Source organism: Dipteris shenzhenensis, chromosome 6, assembly GCF_047967505.1.
Source record: "Dipteris shenzhenensis isolate YYH24624 ecotype China chromosome 6, Dip_SZ_1.0, whole genome shotgun sequence".
Taxonomy (NCBI): domain Eukaryota; kingdom Viridiplantae; phylum Streptophyta; class Polypodiopsida; order Gleicheniales; family Dipteridaceae; genus Dipteris; species Dipteris shenzhenensis.
The window spans coordinates 53,581,590-53,602,299 of record NC_141601.1 but is presented as its reverse complement, the minus strand read 5'-3'; the positions used below and the strand labels follow the sequence as shown (position 1 = coordinate 53,602,299).

General features: G+C 41.0%; 1 protein-coding gene across 2 annotated transcripts; it reads right to left on the bottom strand.

The window, feature by feature from the left end:
• Nucleotides 1-17,955: 17,955 nt before the first annotated feature.
• LOC147901343 (transcription factor MTB1-like) lies at nucleotides 17,956-20,415 on the bottom strand. Of its 2 annotated transcripts, XR_015541185.1 has the most exons (4): nucleotides 19,621-20,415; nucleotides 18,886-19,269; nucleotides 18,416-18,646; nucleotides 17,956-18,344 (listed from the first exon to the last, which is right to left on the bottom strand). XR_015541185.1 is itself a non-coding variant. In XM_087376107.1 (3 exons), exons 1-3 carry the CDS (start codon nucleotides 20,167-20,169, stop codon nucleotides 18,563-18,565), a joined length of 1,017 nt encoding a protein of 338 aa, XP_087232233.1. In that variant the 5' UTR covers nucleotides 20,170-20,415; the 3' UTR covers nucleotides 17,956-18,562. The 2 variants fall into 2 exon arrangements, 1 of the variants encoding a protein (XP_087232233.1); XM_087376107.1 differs by having other exon boundaries at nucleotides 17,956-18,646.
• Between the last annotated feature and the right edge of the window lie 295 nt (nucleotides 20,416-20,710).

Here is a 20,710-nt window from a genome sequence, read left to right as displayed (position 1 = left end):
TGTTCCTCCCAAAGAGTATTTACGGACACATTGTATTGCATGTACAAAGTGCTTCCCAATAATTCTTTTAGAACAAGCATTGTAAATGTAGGACAAACAATGCCACTCATGTAGTTGTGTTTAAATGAAATTTTTCGCTTGATTGCAACTGCAATTGTGTCGTTTTCATTGAGGAACCTGGGCAACACTCGTTGTGCTCTATCAATGTCTACAAATACATTTGTAATACTACCATGTAGGCCATATTGGCCCTCATAGGCCAACTCTCTAATTTGGGCAAATGGAATCCTAATTGAAACTAGGCATGCTTCAACATTATTAAGTTTTGATGTGTAGGTTGTTTTACAAGACATCTTCATGTTTTTGGAACTAGCAACGGTACTTTATTATTGTTGATGTCTTTATAGCAAATAGAACAAAGAGAATGATTTGAAGAGTGAGAATTGTGTATATTGATACCATTGGTTTGTAAGAAAATATTGTGTTTTTCCTTTACTTTATGCAATTTGCATTTGAATTTCAATGATCCACAACAAATGCATGGGTGGCTTGGAGTATCTAATATTTTACATGCATAGTGTTCTTGTGGAGTTATTTGATTTCACTTTCTTTTGCATTTACAAGTTTGAGCAACTATACGTGGGTTTGGAATTTGCACTTTCGTTGCAATAGTAGGATTTGGGGAAATAGTTTTTCTCATTTTATATATTTTGTTAAGATTTGCTTTTAGGAAGTACATACCCTCCAAAACATTGCTATGAAGAAACAATGCTATATCTTTTTGCACATAGTGTTGGATTTTGTAGAATAAGACTGTGCAACAAGTTTTCATATTTTTCCATCCATACATTGTATGTACATTTGTGTTTTAGATGGCATAGTGGAATAACTCTACTAATGTCCATTGACTCTTCTAAAAGTAAGGTTTTGGTAAGTGCTTGTTTTGCTTTTCCTATAATAATTTTCTTTCGCAACTTTATTCCATCATAACATATCAAAGTGAACGATGTTCCAAACATGGTATGAAAATGTTCAAGTATATCTACAATGAGTGCATGTGAAGTTGCAGAGTTTTCTACTAAGCATTGTATGGTTTACTTTGTCATGACTACATCATTATTGTGCATACTCAACTTGTGCCATGGTGTATTTTTTGGTATAGAAGTCAAGCAAATGTTGTCACAAAGAACATAACTGTTCATAACTTAGAGAAGGGTAGAATTGGAGAAGGCAAGTAAGTGTGTTTTTGTTCATTGGGTTATTACATGTAAAATCTTCATTTATCGTTAGTTGCTTTTGTTGAAGACATTCAAAGGTATTCATGTTGAGGCAGTAATAAATGTAAGTGAAGACCATCCAACAATTTCAAATGAAAATTGATGAACGTAATGTCAAATCATTTAATATTTGCATAACACAAAAGTGGAGGATATGCATTATGAAAAGAGTCATACATCATACATTTGCTTGGAATGCAATAATGAAGCCCGAACTATTTACTGTAAAGCTTCTTGTAGGTTTGAGAGTTCTAAGCATCCTACGATCCATCATGAGATCTTGATCATAAAGCTCTACAAAAGGAACTCCTAGGCAAAGCACAATGTCAACATAGGGTCCACAAATATGCACAGGAACTTGTTCTCCACCATGTTGAACTATCTCTGCTGTCAATAAAGGGATTTGGGCAATGGCTTGAGCGCTCTTGCAAGAGAAGCAATATGGTCAAAGAAGGTGATGGCTCACATGAACTCTGCCACAACCTCACATACGTACTTCAGCAAGTCGGCATTGATGTTGGTGAAGTGAAGAGTACCAAAGTCCTAAAACAAAAACAAGACAAGATTAGCAATATTTTTATGAAAATGGTCTTAAGTTCAATTGTTGTTACCTATGTTCCGTAGCCAAGACGAGCCACTTGGCTAACAAAAGCTTGCTTAAGGTCATCTTTGGTTGGTCCTTCTGGAGCCTCCACCAAGATGGTGAAATCAAACACACAAATTGTTCCCTTTGCCTTTAAGAATGATACATTCTTCAAGACGTACCTCGGGGTGGTCACTATGTATAAACCCTTTATATCACGTGCATTCAAGGCCTATATTTAAAGTCCCTTATCTGTAAAGGAATTCATTAATAAAATGTACCCCTTTTCTATACAAATCTGTAAATTTTTTCCAAAACTATTTTAAGTAGTCCCTTATGTATATTTATTTCTGTAAATTTTAGAAATAAAAAAAATCCTTTTGTTGAACTCACGTGATAGGGTTACATATGATGAGTAACCCCCCCGAGAGACGTACATAACAACTCCTTCTTCATTAAACTCTTGGACTGGTTAAGAGTGGATTTTCTTTCCTTCACAAAAAACAACTATATAACAAACTTTAGGATTATCTTGTTTTGGTTACACGACATTTCAAATGAAGTAAATAGCAAATAAATCTCAATGAAAGAGTTAACTTACAGTAGCTCTGTCTTCATGTCTTGGTCCATTTGCAACTATGATTTGGTTTGCCATACCCTCATCACTTGCAACTTTGATAAGTGACTATTGCAAGCATCCCCATAACATTAGAGATTGATAGTTTTCCAAAATTGATATTTTCTACAGCCCAATGCAAATATGTGCGAATGGAGTGATCGGGCTCTAAACGAAGGTTACCTTCAAAGGGTTCTCCTCTAATGATACAAGTAGTTGCATCAACAAGTAGAGAAAACTTAGAAGTCCAACCTTCAGTTGGAACCTTTGCCACAATAGTTGCACCCTCTATTCTATAAAATTCACCAATTTGCAAGAAGTTGACAAATTGGTGAAAATCTGTAGATGGAATGAGCAAGGTTACTGTATGTGAACAAAATTTGTCTATTAAGTCTCCTTTCAAGAAGGTGGAGGACTTTGTAAGTGCCATATTTGCAAAGGAGTTTTCCCTCAAATGCAAATCTATATGGGGCACAATCAAATAGTTGGGTAATCCCTAGAGACACCATTATATTACCACCTCCTACAAAGTTTTCTTTTGAAGGCACTATGGCTTTTGTAGAATATGGGAAGTTATGTGGTAATGCATTGTGTGAGTTTACTTCATCATTTTCTTCCTTGGATGCAAGTTGCTTGCTTGCTACAAATGCAAGAATAAGGAAAAGTGAGTTTAAAGAATTCAACTTACGTAAGAAGGTTATTCAATTTTCTATTTGTAATTTACTTCTATTGAGTAAGCATGCCTACCTAACAATTGCAAGCAATAGCAACAACATCTTTCTAATTTCATATAATGTAATTAATGTATAACGAAATGTTTTGCAAAGTAAATAAAAATGCCAATATTATTTAAATTGGAAATAATTCAAATTCGGCGTCTTCCCAACAATACATAATGTGTTCCAAGAAAAGATAATAAACACATATTTATATCCAATGATTATTCAATTAGAATCATTCTTCTTGACACAACAACTCATGTGCAAAGGCTTGCTTGCATGTTGTACACGAGATGTAATAGTACACTTAAAATTCACATACTTTGGTTTCTCTCGCATAAGCTTTTTCACAAAATACAACAAAACAAAAGGGAAACTAATCATGTGGTGCCATTTTTTCTGAAATATACAAAATTAAAATGATGGTTACCTTGGGCGTATGCCTCTTGCACCACCTCTTGGAAAGAATTCTTAAGAGAGCATCGTGGTGTCTTTTTAATTGGGGAATTCTTCAAGAGATTTTCTTTAGGGGGTCTACTTGGGGATGCAAGTAGAAATGCATTTGCTTTAGGACTAGGTGGGGATGATGTTTTCTCCACATACAAGCATGCGGATATGGCTATTACCGCTGCAAAAAAATTTGTACAATTTCAAAAAAAAAAACAGTACTATTTAAATTATGCGTAGCCAATGCCATCAGAAATTATATGCTATAATATTTGAAGATATGCAATATCTAAATTATACAAAAGGCTCCTACAATTGTTGGTAATAGCACACGTAAGACAAAGGTTGTTAAAGACCTACGAACATTGGTAGCAGTGTAGAAGGAAGTGCAAAGGAGTGGCGACTTAAATTGTCTACAATCTATTGATTACCTTAGAAGCCCTTCACTTGCCCATTCCGAGCAAAAAATTTACACAAATGTCTACGACCCTTTTTGCCACACACAGCGTCTCTTACTTATTGCGTTACGATACAGTTGGGGATTTGGCCCCTCAAGATTAACTATTCATATGTAGTCAAAGAATTCATCAATTTGGTTCTTGCCAGTAGCTACAGTCTTTAGGATTGCAAAAACGGTGTGTAGAAGCAACTTCCTACAAATTTAGAAACAAACTCACCCGCTACAGCTTGAAACACTTCGTTAAAACAGTCGAATCTCCAATCTTCATGGATCATGAAGACTCTCCAACCGTTGCTAGGATTGCACGTCAGAATCCAACAAGGACTTCTAGCGACTCAGGCCACAGACCTTGCAAACAAAGTAACGACGAATTGAACCACATTTCCTCCATCGAATCTAAAACGGGCTCGTTGCACGCAAGGAATAAATAATCACAAAGAACAACCAATGAGAGGCATCAAAGTGGACTAACCAAACGTGGCATGCAAAAATGCCTTAAATAATTAGTTAATAATTCCTACGAAATTAAAATTAGGATTTTTGGCTTTGCCAAAACTCGAGGGTTGGTAAGGCTACCCCGACGGCAGGCCAAAAAGTAGGGATTGATTTAAGTGTGGAAGTTGCCAAAGCAAGACAATAATGTGAAGGGGCCTCTTTGTGACTCGCACCTCTCTCTTCTCAGCTCTCGACCACGGAAAGCTATTCGATGGTCAAATTTTCAAACCGAACGTAAGAATGAGCCATTAAAAAGGTTGTTACGTAAATCTATGCGTTTTTTTGGTAAAATATATCTAGGACTTCAGAAATTTTGCAATTCATGTGATTTAAAAATTGGGCCTGCCTCGTTCGAGGTCAAGAAGCATCGTCCTCTTTGGAAAGCTGCAAACAAGAGCGACGGTTGACCCCGCAAGTACTCATTCGTCTCTCAAGACTCACAGTAGAATCACATGAGGAGTCAGGACGATGGGAAATTGAAATCTCTTCACCCAGTCAGGTTCGCACTGATCGTAACGCAAAGACTCTCGCTGCACACTGGACAGGGTGAACAGCAGTGATTTGAGAGAGCGCGACAAAAGAGAATGACGTGATTCTCCGTCCCCCGTGAAGAGCTAGTCGGCGGCTCTCGGCGAATGTGCTGATTTCATCAGGAATTGAGATTGAAGGACTGACTCCGGGACAGTAAAAGTTGCATATTCTACGTAAATCGTGACTTGCAACCCGAGTACAGACAGACGAAATGTCACTCTTGAGAGACGAACGAGTCTTGCTTTCCTGGCGTGCTCAATCCCCAGTGCCTGCGACGCACTGAGTCCTGAGCAGTGAGCCCTCGATTCACATTTTCGAAATTCGGTGTGCCGGTGGCACGCCCCAGAGTCCGAGAGTCGGGACTGAGGATCGAGGGAGTCAGGATCCTTGGGTAAACGGGCTAGTACTATGCACCCCTAAAGGGCTTGTGCGGTTGTGCGTCGAAATGAAAGTCATGGCATGGTGGAGAAACTAAGAGGACTTCAGGTTCCCCGCGCCAGCCAGTGGCGCTTGGGGAGCCTCACTAGCTGAATAAATTTGTAGCCCCATGTCTCAGCAAATGCTGAACGATGTAATTCTGGTGGCACTGGACTGCTACCTTGCGCGCCTCTATTTCACAAACTCCAACCCAGCAATTCGCTGCTACAACCGGCTGCTAGATCATTTATTGCTAAAATGCAGCACTTTTTGCTGGGGGAGTAAGGTATCTGCAATGTGGTGGAGACTTGCAAAGCAGGTTCCATCCAGTGCAGCCTCTCACTTTTGCCTAGCAACATCCAGCAGCAGACAGGCGAGGATGCAAATGAAGCTAAAGCTTCCCCTGCTGAATGGGCAGCCTCCCCTACAGAATCTGTGACTCGGGGAGACCCTCTAACGTCCACTGCACACTCTAGAAAAGTGCACCACTGGTTGCAATTCAAACTGTTCACACGTCTGAATGTTGAATTTGCCATAGGAACTCGAGTGCCACTTAGGTGCTGAAATTAGCAAATCCATTTTGGAGGTTGAGGATTTCAGCGTTGGAGCGCCATTTCTCAATCACAAGGTGTCGTTTGGATCTCCAATGCTTTAATTGCTCCTCGACCAGTGCAGAGCTCACAAGCTACTCTGCCCAAGCCAATCACAAAGCTCCACCTACACACTCTTCCACTCACAGAGCAGTTGGTCAGCTGGCCACTTACAAATCATGTCCTTCATTGAGAGCCCTTGTCAGATTTTCGAATACCCACCATTTTAGTTCACGCACATTATTTGATGCCAGGCTTCAACCATGCACCAATCAGCATTTTTATTGCCGTGTGCACCGACTCTAAGTATCCAATACCAAAGGCATTGGTGGGCTAGTACTATGACACACGTTGACTATCTGAACTTTAATAGGAGCCTAATATGTAAGTGTTTTCCCCTCTTTTTCATGCCTCTTTAGTGGTTCTTTCCATGGATAGAATAGGGGGGCTGTCGACATTTGAAAGGTACAAGCCTGTTTACCCTATTGGTTTCAACATAAGTCCCGACTCGAGAACCACAAGCTATTAATGGGGTTGTTGACGCGCTTGTGTTGAATTCTATGAGCACCAAAGAGTTGTTGAAAGATGATCATGGAGTAGGTAGAGGCCATGTTACCTTATTGAGGTAAAGGCTGCTTGTACCAGCCACCAAAGTTGGGACAAGGAGGAGGTAATTTCTGGCCTGCTCTTGGGAAGGCCTTAGTAATGATTCCATTTTTTCCAAAGAGAAAAATATAAATTGTGGTCTGATTTAATTATTTTTTGGTCATGTATTGCATAATTTGGTACACGTACATGTAGTTAGTGGCCCATGCCATTATTTATTATGTGATGGTTTTTCACCATTTCGTGGCGATCTTCGTTGCTTAGATTTGACGAGGTCCTTGGTTCTTTGAAGTTTAGATGCATGTATAGCAGCTTCTATTGCTATTTACAGGCAGAAAAATTCAAAGCAGACTGCAATGCGCGGTGCTCTTGTGGCATGATGCACATTGAGAAGTTCATTGGCAGCATAGATGTCACCAGCTCCTTAAAGTGTAGGCATCAACGTAATTTTGAGGATGTTGTGGCAGTGTTTATAGGCGGACGAATTGGCAACAGTTTGTGGCTGTCTTCATGGGATGTATGGATTTTCTTCATGCAGGATTCTATCCATAGTAAGGATTTAATTCAGGGAATTTAAGTGATGCCATGATTTTGGTGTGTCTTATGCATGGTTGGCATTCATGAATTGAGGCAATTGAAGGCATTTGTGAGGGATTTCAATGTCATGTAGGCGCGTTGGGTTTGAATGTTTTTGGAGCTATATATAAGAAATCATGTTCGAACACTTGCATTCCTTCCTTGTGTTGATGATTTGTATCTTCCATCTTTCTTCATAGATCATAGGGAAGAAACCTTGGATTTTGTTGTAGAATCAATGGACACCGAGAGTACAAACTTCAAGAGAGGTTTCACGGGCTTGCAATCTTTTGGCTTCATGCTTATTTCATTTAAGTCATACTTGTACATATCTTTCTGTTTTTGGTTCTAAGCGAATGACTGCAATAGGTTTGGAGAACAAGTTTAGAGAAAACATAAAAGGGCTATGATGCCGAGGCACTTCTACATTCCATGGTATTGTGGCTTCTTCCAATCTTCTTCAATTATAGTGCATTGGATTTCTTCTCAATTTCTTGCGACTTCAATCTCCTATGTTTTGCAGAGCTTTCAATGTAACTGAGTTCAATTGAGATATGTTGCCATGAGCACATAAATCAGAGGCTAAGGTATGGTGTAAGAATGTATTAAAGTAGCCACCCAAGGATGTGGACTACATGATGTGAAGATGTGGAGCAAGGACATCCACTAGGAGAGATGTGGATCAGAGGATCCCACAAGTGTGGACTATTCTAAAGGCTCTCTCTATATAAGAAGCCTATCTTTGTATTATTCAATACACATTGCAATAGATTGAGTGTGCCTACTTCTGGCTCCCTCTCATGTCTTGTTTAATGTACTTTTTGCCTCCTTAGTTCTTCCAGTGATCTGGTGTAGAGTAGGCTCAGCATGATCTGTATCTTTATCATAGTATCAGAGCTAGTTAGCTAAACCTAGAATAGCTTAGATTGAGAGAAGTTTCCATGATACATTTCCGTCCTTCATTCCTTTGAGGATTTATCTTCATCCTTTATTCATTACATTGAGAGACTATTTCGTGAGTGTTAGAAGTGGTACTCAGAGTTTTTCTAGTTCTATTCTAGCCTATCCAAAGCTAGAGACTAAGCAACTTTGAGTTACTGTAGCCTTTGGTAGCAAGTGCTTCGATAGCCCTTCAACGACAGCACAAGACTCAACTATGCTGGCCATCACTCAGCTTAGTCGTGCCATTGACCAAGAGCCTTATCCAATAGCCACCTCAGTGTAGAAGCACATGGCAAGCAAGTTGGAAGGACTACTTGGCGGTCTGCCAAGGCAGCACGTAGAGGTTATGAGGTTATGACAAGCATTGCATACACACCATCACTCCAGCAAGACAGAGACAATAGCACAGGATTCTCTCAACAGTTGATGCTCCAAAGCCTGCGCTAAGCTGCTAAGGCCATCTACATCAACAATGGCCATGAGGTATCCAACATAGGCAACTCCACCATTGATGTTATGAGCAGCACAACAGCTGCGTCATGCCACCAATGAGCCAGCCAGCGTGCACGCAATAGACTCCTACAAAACGACCTTCATATTCAACCACGAAGATGAAATTATGACTCCACCATGCTATCATCAGAGAAGAGCACTGTGCCATTTCCATTTTGCTGCTACAGGCCTTCCCACACCAAGGTCTCAGATCCTAGAAAATGCCACGTGGAGGATAGGACACTTAAAATTTACCATGGTCAAGTTTGGTTAGCTTTCTCTTAACTTAGTTTGTTTAGAAGATTGCTACATGGCATAGTGTCACCTAAGTACAAAGGTCCTTAGTAAGCACATTTTTGAATGCTACATGTGAATCCCTATGCCACATCATCAAGGGCCACTTCTTGATTTTAAACTTCAATAAGCCATAACTTACAATTCAAAAAGAATTTGCACTTGCTCCAAAAAGGAAAAGTGATCACCTTTTCGAGCTCTACGTGCTTGTCAAGTCAATTTTGTTGTATGAAATTAGACACTATCAGATTTAAAATTTTCTTCCACTGGTAAGACCTTTACAATGGCAATACGCATCCCAACTGTTGAGAAGTTCAATGGGGAAGGATTTCACACCTGGTCTACACAAATGAGGTATCTCTTGATGCATCAAAAGATTTGGAAGACTATAAAAGAAGACATACCCACTGCACAAAATGAAGCCTAGAAAGAAAAAGATGAAGCAACACTATCACTGATTGGCTTGCAATGGGGTCCAAACATAATTCATCACATAGACTCTAAGGATCATGCTAAAGATGCATGGGATGAGTTGAACATAGTGTTTGGTGCAAAAGCAAAGAACCTAGAAATTCATCTTAAGATTGAATTCTATGGTTTGCACATGAGTGCTTCAATGAATCAATGGCACAATTTGTCCAACAAGATCAAAAGCATTATGACACAGCTAGAAGGCATACATGAAAAAGTAGGAGAAAAGGATGCACTTGCAATCTTTCTTAAAAGCATGCTTGAAGAGTACAATGCACTGACAATTACCTTGAAGAATCTTCCAAATCCAAAGTTTGAGGAATGTGTATCATCTCTTCTTGAGAAAGAAAGAGAGTTAAAGGCATCAACATCAACATCTACATCAACATGCAGTAGTAATAATGAAGAACAAGCATTGTTCAGCAAAGCATCAACGAAGTGTTACCATTGTGGAAGGATGGGTCACTATCAAAGTGACTGTAGACTGAAGAACAAACCAAAGTGTCAACATTGCAAGAAGCTAGGACACAAAGAAGAAGACTATAGATTGAAGAACTAGCACATCAACTATGTGGAGTCATAATGTGACAAGAACAACATATGTTCTTGTAATCAAACCTGACCACCTAGAAGTAACCATGCAAGCATTCAAGGGAGGTATTGACATGTAAAAACCACACTTGACCACCTTAAGTAGCAAGGTATGCACTAAGGGGAGGTGATGGATTTGTAACTCACATCTGATGACCTTATGGTAGCCAATGGATCATGGCACCAAGGGGAGGTGCTCAGATATGGTGCCATGAGCACCTAAATTAGAGGCTAAGGTATGGTGTAGGAATGTATTAAAGTAGCCACTCAAGGATGTGGACTACATGATGTGAAGATGTGGAGCAAGGACATCCACTACGAGAGATGTGGATGAGAGGGTCCCACAAGTGTTGAGTATTCTAAAGGATCTCTCTATATAAGAAGCCTATATTTGTATTGTTCAATACACATTGCAATAGATTGAGTGTGCCTACTTTTGTCTCCCTCTCATGTCTTGTTTAATGTACTTTGAGCCTCCTTAGTTATTCCAATGATCTGGTGTAGACTAGGCTTAGCATGATCCATATCTTTATCAAGTTCTTCTCCACTTGACAACACATGGCTTGACTTAAAAAACAAGGAGTCTTGCAACAAGCTTGGGCCTTGCAACAAACTCCTGCTTATGAAAGAAATGCCAAATGTCGAAGAGCAAGCAACACATTTAGTGAAGATGTCTCTTAGAGACATTTGACAAAGTCAATCCAGTATTTCATGGTGCATTCAGCTTCACATCTATTTGTACTTGTAATGAACGCGATTATTTTGCCATCCTCTTATGTTTCTTTATTTTGTAGGTTTATAGTCTTTGATGATTACCAAAGGTGTTCACAGATATGGTGACGAAGTGAATGATGTGTTCCAAGGTAGATGCACTTTTTTGAATCGTCTCCACTCCTAACAAATGTTGTTATTTTGCAATTCTCTATTTTGATATTCGGTTGTATTATAGAGTCATCACATTTCACCTCTTCGAGTTGATTGAAGGGCATAGGAGTGCCTTTGATAACTAAGAAAGACATTCACACACATGGTGATGAAGTGAATCATGTGTTCCAAGGTAGATGGGGGGTAGATGCAGTTTTCCCAATTGTCTCCCCTTGGCTCTACATTATGCCCAGCTCCCTTGAAGCTCATCCTCATTGTTTTCTTCAACCTTGTAGTTTGCTTCGCTCAACCTCAACCTTGTATGGCATTACTCAAACTTGCGTCTTTGTTGCTCTCCCACTTACTTTAGATGACACTATTCTCAGAGCGTGCACTACTATGAAACCCTAGGGATCACGTGCATTCAAAGAGTATTTTAAAACCCTTCAACTAATATATTCCCCAAAAACAATCTACCCCTCTTTACTTATGAACTGACATATTTTTTTCTAAAGTTGAATTAAAACCCCCCTTTTATTATTGTAATCCTATTAATTTTTTTCCAAAAGTGTAATTAAAATACCCCTCCTTTTGAATGCACGTGGTATACAAAAATTTTGTAAGCTCAATCCCCTGAGATGCTATTGGAACTTGGATCTCTTTGTCTCACTCTCTCTCTTTTTCTATTGCATTGGCATTTTCTCTTTCTTTGTAGTAGCCTTGCAAAGATGTCTTCGGCCATCCAATTCTTTCAAGAACAAACTCATACTATAGGTTGCAAGCTTTCTTTCTATCGATTTTGGTTTCTTATCACGAATGTTATTTCTTGTAGTCTTTTGTAATCACTACCAGATCACAAATCCTACAATGTATGCTTGTCTTCTCCATAATTCTTCTTGATGGTAACCTTTCCCTTGCTATCCTTTGATCCTAACATTCGGTTCTATTATAGAGTCATTGCCTTTCATGACTTTGGGTCCATTGAAGGGTATAGGTGTTGACTCACCAAGCAAGCTAACACCATGTAACACCCTTGTTAGTGGCTTTGCAAAAGCAGGAAAGGTTGAAGAGCTTCTAAAGAACTCTCAAATCAAGAAACTTGCTATAGTGAAGTCACTTCAAAAAGACTTCAAGGGTACAGTGCAAGAGGCATATGTTGAAGGTGTGTTATTTATTTTTTTCATGCTTTGAACAAATATTTCTTCAATTGTATGCTTACTTTTGTGAAACACACCATTGAATTTGTCCAATGGCCACTAATATACAAGGTTATTTTATTCCAATCATAGGTTGTGTGCATAATGCCTGCATAGTAGTACAAATACAGCTTGTGCTATGACCTTGCTATCTTAGCCCATATCAAACGATAGCATTTATGCTAATACTGCTTAGTTTTGAATGTCCCACAACATTCACATATGTACAAATTTTCAATATTGTGCTCACTTTGAATTTGTGGTATTGGAATGATTGCTACATTCGGCAATTCAAGGATCGAAGAACTTTTTGAGCAATTCCAAAATTTTCTTTGGTTTGAACGTGTGGAATACAAAATTTAGCTCAGTGACATGGGATTCCCTATGATTTTTAATTGGCTTGAATATAAAACAAGTATAAAACCTTTAAGGAAATATGAAGCTTCTAATTTATGTCTATAGCTTTCACAATTTGTGCTGAACCATTTCCTTTTGACATGCCTCATACTGAGGGCAGTAATGAGTCCAACCATGGATTCCTCATCATGATGAGAATAGTAATGAGTCCAACTATGGATTCCTTGTGAGTGGACAAGGTTCTTGCATGGATTTTCCTCAGTGCATTTTGATTCGCTATTCAAACACCTTAATTTTATGCAAAGGCTATAAGAGTTGTAGAGATGGAAGGCATCGCCTACTGATTAAGACAGCTATGCTATTACTCTACCAAAATCTTCTCTCATCGACCTCTCTAATTTTTTTGCTATTTGCACTCCTCTTGCACTCTTAGTTATTGCCATGGCGAAGTCTCGCCAAACTTTATAATTCAAGGATCTTTCCACAATGGGTGAAGCTTGGCGGGTGCACTACTAGTATGAAACCCTATGTATCACGTTTGTTCAAGAGGTTTTTAAAAAATGTCTCAACTAAAATTTTTGACTCAATAAACGCACCCCTGTTTACTTGTGAACTAAGTGATTTTTTTTCTAAAGTTGAATTAGTTATTGTAATTCTATTAAAAATTTTAACAAAGCTGAATTAAAATATCCTTCCTTTTGAATGCACGTGGTACACAAAAATTTTGTGAGGTGAACCCCCCAAGGGGTGAAGTTGATGGATAATTGAAGAACTCCAATCTTGAAGTACGATTACTTGGCTGGCAACGAAGAGGCATTGATCATTAAGCTTTCTAATCTAGTATTTCTTCCAAGTGAAAAGTAGATTCACTCTAGTAAGGGAACTTCTATACAATCAATGCAGAGTTCATCATATGTATGTTGGGCATCATTGTCAATAGAGTTTCTCTTGGCCTCTTCAATCAAGCCAGTTATAAAATGCAAGCTTCATAGGATGATGCAACATGGGATCTATCAGCATCATAGATGTAGAAGATATGGTCTAAGCAATAGAAGTTGCAACTCAGATGAATTTTCAAAGGGAGCTCAATTTTGTAGGTCGCAAGGTAAGTTGGATGATGGGGCTTATCTTATGTAAGAACTAGGGCAATCTACGGCACCCACACTAGGGAAGTCATGAAATGGATGATCAAGAGTGCAACAAGGTAGCAATTTTTTTAACATTGGAAATCCCACGAAAGGGTATCCTGCAGTAGAAGACTGATAGATGAGGCTAGGAATTACACACGAATGTGTTTCATTGGACTTCATTGACTATGTGCACTTCAAAAACCTAAATGTGTGTGTAGGCCAGTAAATAGGCTATTCATCCACAAGACAGATATAGAAGCAACACTTATATATTTATGTGAGTCCACAAATAGGTCACAATATAAAAGTAGATCCAAAGTCTTAGCAAAATGTGGTCCTCCAATCTTGCCAAAATGTCCTCCTACTATCTACTAAGCACCTCTAAATCTTTGAGCCCATGTCCACTCCTCTGAGCTTATGAAGACTCTCTTGTCCAGTTATCTTTTCCCCCTTACTATTCAGATAGCTAGCCTTAATGGGCACTACCTTGAGCTAAGTTTGCAGCCCTTGTAGGTCTCCTTCCCCTTGTCAGTTTAGGCCCAAGGATGGTCCTTCTATTATTCATTTCTTCTCTTGGATTGCTGCTCCAAGTGATGCCAAAGGAGGCCCAAACGGCCCCATTTATAAGGCCATACCCCTTGCTAAAAATAGCCAACTGGTTGCCCCTACGAGTTGACTCAACTCCCCCCTACCAGCAGTCGACTCGAGGGGGAGGCATATAAGTAGCCCTATACGGATCATTTCCAAGCTTTGGTTGGCCCTGCCTAGCCACATGGCAAGTAGGCTTGCCGATATTCGAGCCTAATCTTGGAGCCATTTCCAGCCCCAAATTTGTGAATATGGTCCCACAACCTTGCTGCACCTGTTCCACCTCGCTCTTGAAGACTTTGGAATTGCTCCAAACATTCCATACACATTTTGTGTAGGTTTTGTGCCTTGTTGCCATCATCTTCATGGCCATGCAACCCTTGCTTACTGGTTTCCCTATGCAATTCTGTTCTCTCCATCTATAGGCAGTCTCTATTAGATCTTCCTCCCATGGTGGAACTCCTCTGCCAGGTTCTTCCTTTCTCTCTCAGCTTCCCACATGGTAGCCCATGTGCTAGCCATGTGGTAGCTCCAAGTCCCATCCTATAGTTTTATGGTCCACTCCCCCGATGCACTCATCATTTGGGGGCTCATAGTTGGGGAGGTGACCAACCCTACTACAACACCCTCTCTAACCAACCCACATTGGCTAGATCTAAATCTGTCGATGAAGATGCTCTAATAGCTCTCGTGTCATAGCTCTCTTGAACACTTTGTTGTCGTCAAGTCTTTTCCTGGCTTTTCAACTAGTGGCTCCTACTTTGCCAAGTTCGGTTCTGCATCAGCATACCAATATGGTACATAGGTCCATATTGGTAACACTTGAAGGCACCACCACCTTCAGTCTTGAATCTACCTTCGAACTCAAGCACTCCAGGTACAAGCATCCTCCAACTATCCCCCTCATGATGGGTGTGTGAACCGATCGATGTAGTCTTTCATCTAGGTAATGAGGTCGTATGATGTGCCGAGACAGGGGAAAGTTGAAGCGGGGAAATTTGTATATGACATTAGAGTCATTCTCCTGCATTGCCAAAAAAACAAACCACTTGCACCTATGAGGAATGGGCATGGATGTAGGGTGTATATGGCAGGAGCAGCAAGCGTTGTAGTAGTAGATCCAAAATTCTTACTTTTTCAAAAATGGTAACCTGCAAGTGGGCTGAATTCCTACTCCCTCGTCACTTATCAATATTGGGTGCTTTAGAGGGGTTCATAGTTTGTCATAGCCTCCTCTTTCTTCAGGTCGATGGGTCGCTTCCCACTTATGGTACACCTGAAGCTAGAAAAGTTGACTTTTAGTCTTCAGTTATAAACATGCAAATTCGTTGTGGGAGCAATGCAAGCTCATGTAGCCCATAGTGTACTTCAATGGCTTCTAGAATTGCAACAATGTGAATCCTAAAGAGGGAAGGGAGAGAGAGAGAGAGAGAGAGAGAGATAGAGAGAGAGAGAGAGAGAGAGAGAGAGATGAAGGGAAGGAGTGAGGGGAAGGGAAGAGAATGCATGGAGAAGGAAGGGGAAAGGGGGTGAGAGGAATTCACAAAGGCAAGAACATAAGAAACATAGACAACACATGCCTCACTTTGACGACATATGTCTTGGTGAACACATCCCTTACTACAATCCATAAGGTCCCTTGCCAAAAACTAAAGAGAGAGGTGATACTTATGTCACACCATGCACAGATAGTCTGTAGATTCAGTATGAGATGACTTGAGCAAGATAGGAAGTGTTAGATCTTGTGTCTAACATTGTGGTTGCCTAAACTCTTAGTCAATCCACCTAAACCCTATTGGTGCAATTCTAACTACTCTCCATCTCTTGGAAGATCCTCTCTCATATTTATTCCTTGGATTTGGAACAAAATATGCATGTATCATCATGCATTGCATTAGCTTGGTCATTCAATACATGTTCACATTCTTGGGCTTCCCTCGTGCCTTTTCTCCGCAAAGTGTCACTTTTCATTTCATTCCTGTTCATTTGCCTCTAAAATGGAATATACATACATTGAAATAAACATCAATCATCACGCAAAGTTAATGACTTTGGCATGTGAAAATACTAATTCTCATACATTGTCATTGTTATGCACGTGTTCTTGCACCTAAATTCTCAAATATGTTTATTAGCTTCTGAAATCGTCTTCTTATGACACCCTTACATCATGCACACTCACATAACTTCTTTCTCATGTATTCAATCAAAACAAGTTCGGTGTTGCTCTCCCACATTTGTGGTGCTTGACCACATCTATTAATCAAAAAATCTAATCTTGTGCCCGCTTGTTATAATGTATACAAAACGGTCAAACAATTGTTGTATAAAGTAGTAGTAGTAGTAGATTCTACAAATGAACATATTGATGTTTCTATCGATGGTTATATAGACATTTATTGCCTTTTCAATGCTTATATCTAGTTAATTTAATGCTTCTCTTCTTTTCCAAAGAAAATTGTGTGCACAACTTGTTGTACTATTGCTACTAAAGGATATGAACATGCTTCTAGAGGCCCAATAATACACGAGTGACATTATAAGCAAAACCATTTCTTTTCCATCTTCACTATACTTGCTTAGTTATGACAACCAGTGGGTGACCAAAGAATGTCTTGGTTTATCCATCGTAGTCAAGCATATACGCCCCTTACTTTACACTACATGAGAACTTTCCTCTCTCCACATGCCTCTTCATTAGTGCATGTGCACTTCCCAAATTCCTTATGGTTACATTAACATCACATATACAAAGATTAAGGAGTATACTAAGGAGCCCATACCAAATTGGTAAATGTCCACATCAATGAACATTCATTTGCCTCAAGTTATAAAACATGCGTTGATAAGTTGATTGAGGGCTCAATGTCATCTTTAACCTATTAACCACATACACCTCAAAAAAGAAAGAGAGGTCACATGGTAGGTTAGAGGAGAAGAGCCTACCACGTGTCACAAAGAAGGAGCTCTTGGATGGAGGCTTGGAGCGGGGAGGAGGTGGAAAGACAAGACACAAGCTTTGGGGAGGTGGAAAGACAAGAGGCAGCTTTACGAGCAAGGAGGAGATACAAGGTCAATGGAATGGAGGAGATGGAAGGTCACCTTCGAGAGGAAGGAGGAGATGGAAGGCTAAGAATCAAAGGAAGAGATGAAAGGTCTCACAGCCATGGGTTAAGAATATGGAAGGCCTCAGAGGCATGGGTGAAGACTTATGGGTTAAGACTTAGCCAAAATTTCATAATTCAATCCAAGTATGCAAGGTGAATTGATTAGCAATTTAACAATCACATATCGGGAGTTGTTGAGGATGGTTATATATCTTTGCCCGGGCATAGCTTTGCAAGGGTTCAGTACTCGTTGTCATCAACAATAAGTCTTTCTAATTTTCTCTCTTGGAGTCGAATCAGCCTCACTTGAGTTTTTACACACTCAATTTCAACATCTCATCCACTCGGATGTTGCAAGTAACAATGGAATTACTTCGGCATATACCTCTATCTTAGGCTTCTTTCCAGTAAGATAGTTCCTACACAACATGCTCATCATCGCTACGTTTTTGGGGGTTGACAACATAGGGATGGAAGAACGGGTTCTACATCGTACGTTCTCTAGCGACTGTATCATCTCAGCTTTGATAGAGCTGTAATCGTCTGGCTACATTTTTTGGGTCAAGAGCGCAGTTGGTTACCAAAAACTGTTTCAACGCACATATATATACGAAATTTGAAGCGAGGAGTTGTCTCACCATTTCTCCTCAACTTCCTGAAATAATGTAAGCTTCACCTCCGTAACGTATAACACCATTGGGCAACGATTCCAGACTATGGTAATCCATCTCGCCCTTGCCAAACACTTTCCTTCTGAGAATCATTCTTCTGCACACTTTCCAACTATATCATCAAGTAATCATCTGCACCGAGGATGATGTCGCAAAACCCCACATTTACGTATACATTCCTTCTGCTGCTGAAACTAACTCGGATCCCTAACGTGTACAACGTCGACTTGCCACCTTTTCTTGAAATTTCGGTATTACATCCCCCCTGATTAGCTTCCTTCTTGAATTGTATCATACGCACAGAGACATATTGCATGGGTTCAGCTACATCATTTTGCCTGCTTAAAATGCCACAAACACATACATTTTTTAGCTACATCATCAAGAGGGATCACCGTAAGGTCCCCCTTTTTTGTAACTTCTTGGGCTCCTGCAGGTCATCTAGCCGGTCAGGTCCCTCACAGTACCCAATTTCACCGATACTGGATACTGCTAGACCCAGAGAATCATATAAGGTCAAATTCGTGTCCTCCATAATTTATTCAATCAAGGAATGCATGGCTGAGCACCAGATCTTGCAACGTCTTTTGCAGCTCGTCGCTCTGCAACTCGGACACGGCTGGGATCTGTAAGACAAATTGTCACACCCTCTCAGTTTACAAGAGACCAGCACAATATATATTCTGTTCAGGGTAGAAAATCTAACCTCTCAAACCCTACAATGAAACGGACGCGAATAGCAAACAGATTCCCGATATCAAGAGGCTTAACCGCCAAGTATGTTCGGGTCTAGTGAACGAGACTAGCACATGAACAAGGGTTCCAGTCAGACACAGACTGATGACGAAGCGGAACTTCACCTCACCTTAGCATGAATACAATGATAATCGGTGTCATTACTCGTTGATAGCGTTACATTGAGTAGTTCGAAGTCTTTTTCATGCAAAATCTGTAAGATCCCTGACCACACACCTCTCTTCTTCGGGCTGTTGAGCGTGATGAACGCATCCCTACAAAAGAATCTCACTGCAACATCGGCTGCTGCCAAAAACTGTTCCTTCACGTCATCGCTGAGCTCATGCGAGGAAGTGCTTGCACTTACGCCATCGGCGCCAAAGCCAGAATCAAGATTCAGGTGATCACCTAAAGAAGAAAGGAGTTCCGATTTCTGGCGCCCTAGAGTTTCGAGTTTCTTCCGAAGCGAAAGGATATAATTCATGGCATCTGTCAAGACTGTGCACCTGTCCGTCTGATCCAGCGCGATAAGAGTACAAGAAAATCAATGTGGTATCGAGAGAATCCCCTACAGCTTTGAGAAATATATGCAGTAAGATAAATCCGGGGAGATTGATTGAGAAGAGCACATGTATCCATAACGGTTAACCCTGTAAACAGGAGTTTCCCTCTGACCACATCTTTAAAGCATCGACAGATTTGAAATTCCAATAACAAGCGTCAGAGTATCCTCCAACTTGCAGAAACAGCTGATACTCCTCTCTGGCAGATATGGATTACACGAAAAATAAACTAAACTAGGGGCATAACAGTTCTAGCACGTGAATGAGTACGGACAGAAAGCCAAGCGCTCAAGATGCGTTACCTTCGGCTTGGCTTCAGGTAGCAAAGCGTGCAATGTGCCATACAGATGGGTCATACCCTTTCGTCTTTGCCTCTCCGAATAGATATGTATCTCCCTGCGCGTTAGAGAGTCTTTGTGAATTGGTTTCTCTTGAAGTTCACTTAAGGCACCCTTTTTCACGGGGCGATCGGACCCAGCACTGCCTGATTTGGAGCTCCGACAACTGGTTTGCAGCGTAGGACCTCCGGGGGGTTTCAGCTGCAAATCGCTGGACGACGCAGACCTGTGCATCAAGCTTCGCAGCAGCTCTTCCTTATGATCATGGGAGTTAGCAAGCCGAACGATGGGGCGAGAGGGAGAAGGGGGGGTTATACGATGGGGGGGAGGGGTAGGAGCATCGGCAGTGCTACTGGAAGAGTGGGTAATGGGGAGGGAGTTGAGGGCGGCGGCGACTTCGGAGAGGCGCAAGGCGGCAGGAGAGGGGGAGGGGGAGGAGGGAGAGGGGGAAGGGGAGGGAGGGGGGTGATGGAGGAGGGATTCGGGAGGCCACCAATCACGGAGCTTAACCATGATGGAGGAGGAGGAGGAGGAGGAGGGATGGAGGGAATGGGAGGGATGAGATGGGAGGTAGAATGCGAGGAGGAGGAGGAGGAGGACAAGGGAAGGAGAGCAGTACGAGAGGAGATGGGCAGAGATGGGCAGAGGTGGGCGATGGAGGAAGAAGACGATGAAGAATCAAAGGCTGCTGCATGCAACGAAGAGAGCTGTGATATCTTTGTTTTGCAAGGGCTCCCTCAGGGGAGCCCCCCGATGAGATCACTCAGCATTGGGTTTCATGTGACGGATTTTGTAGATGCGACGGCGCACACCCCTCACGTGAACTCGCCTCACACGCCTCTCGCCCCCCCCCTCCATTATTGCCCTTCCCTTCCTCGCTCTCCCCGTCCGTGATCTTACCTGCCCCCCTTCTTCCTTCTTCCAAGCAACGCATTCACATGTCTTCGTTTCTTAGAGCACTTTCCCGTAGTGTGAAATATGCCAACATTCGCCAACGCTCGCTCATGCTTGCTCTGCTGCGGTTCCCGTTGGCCACGGCTCATTACAGCTCTCC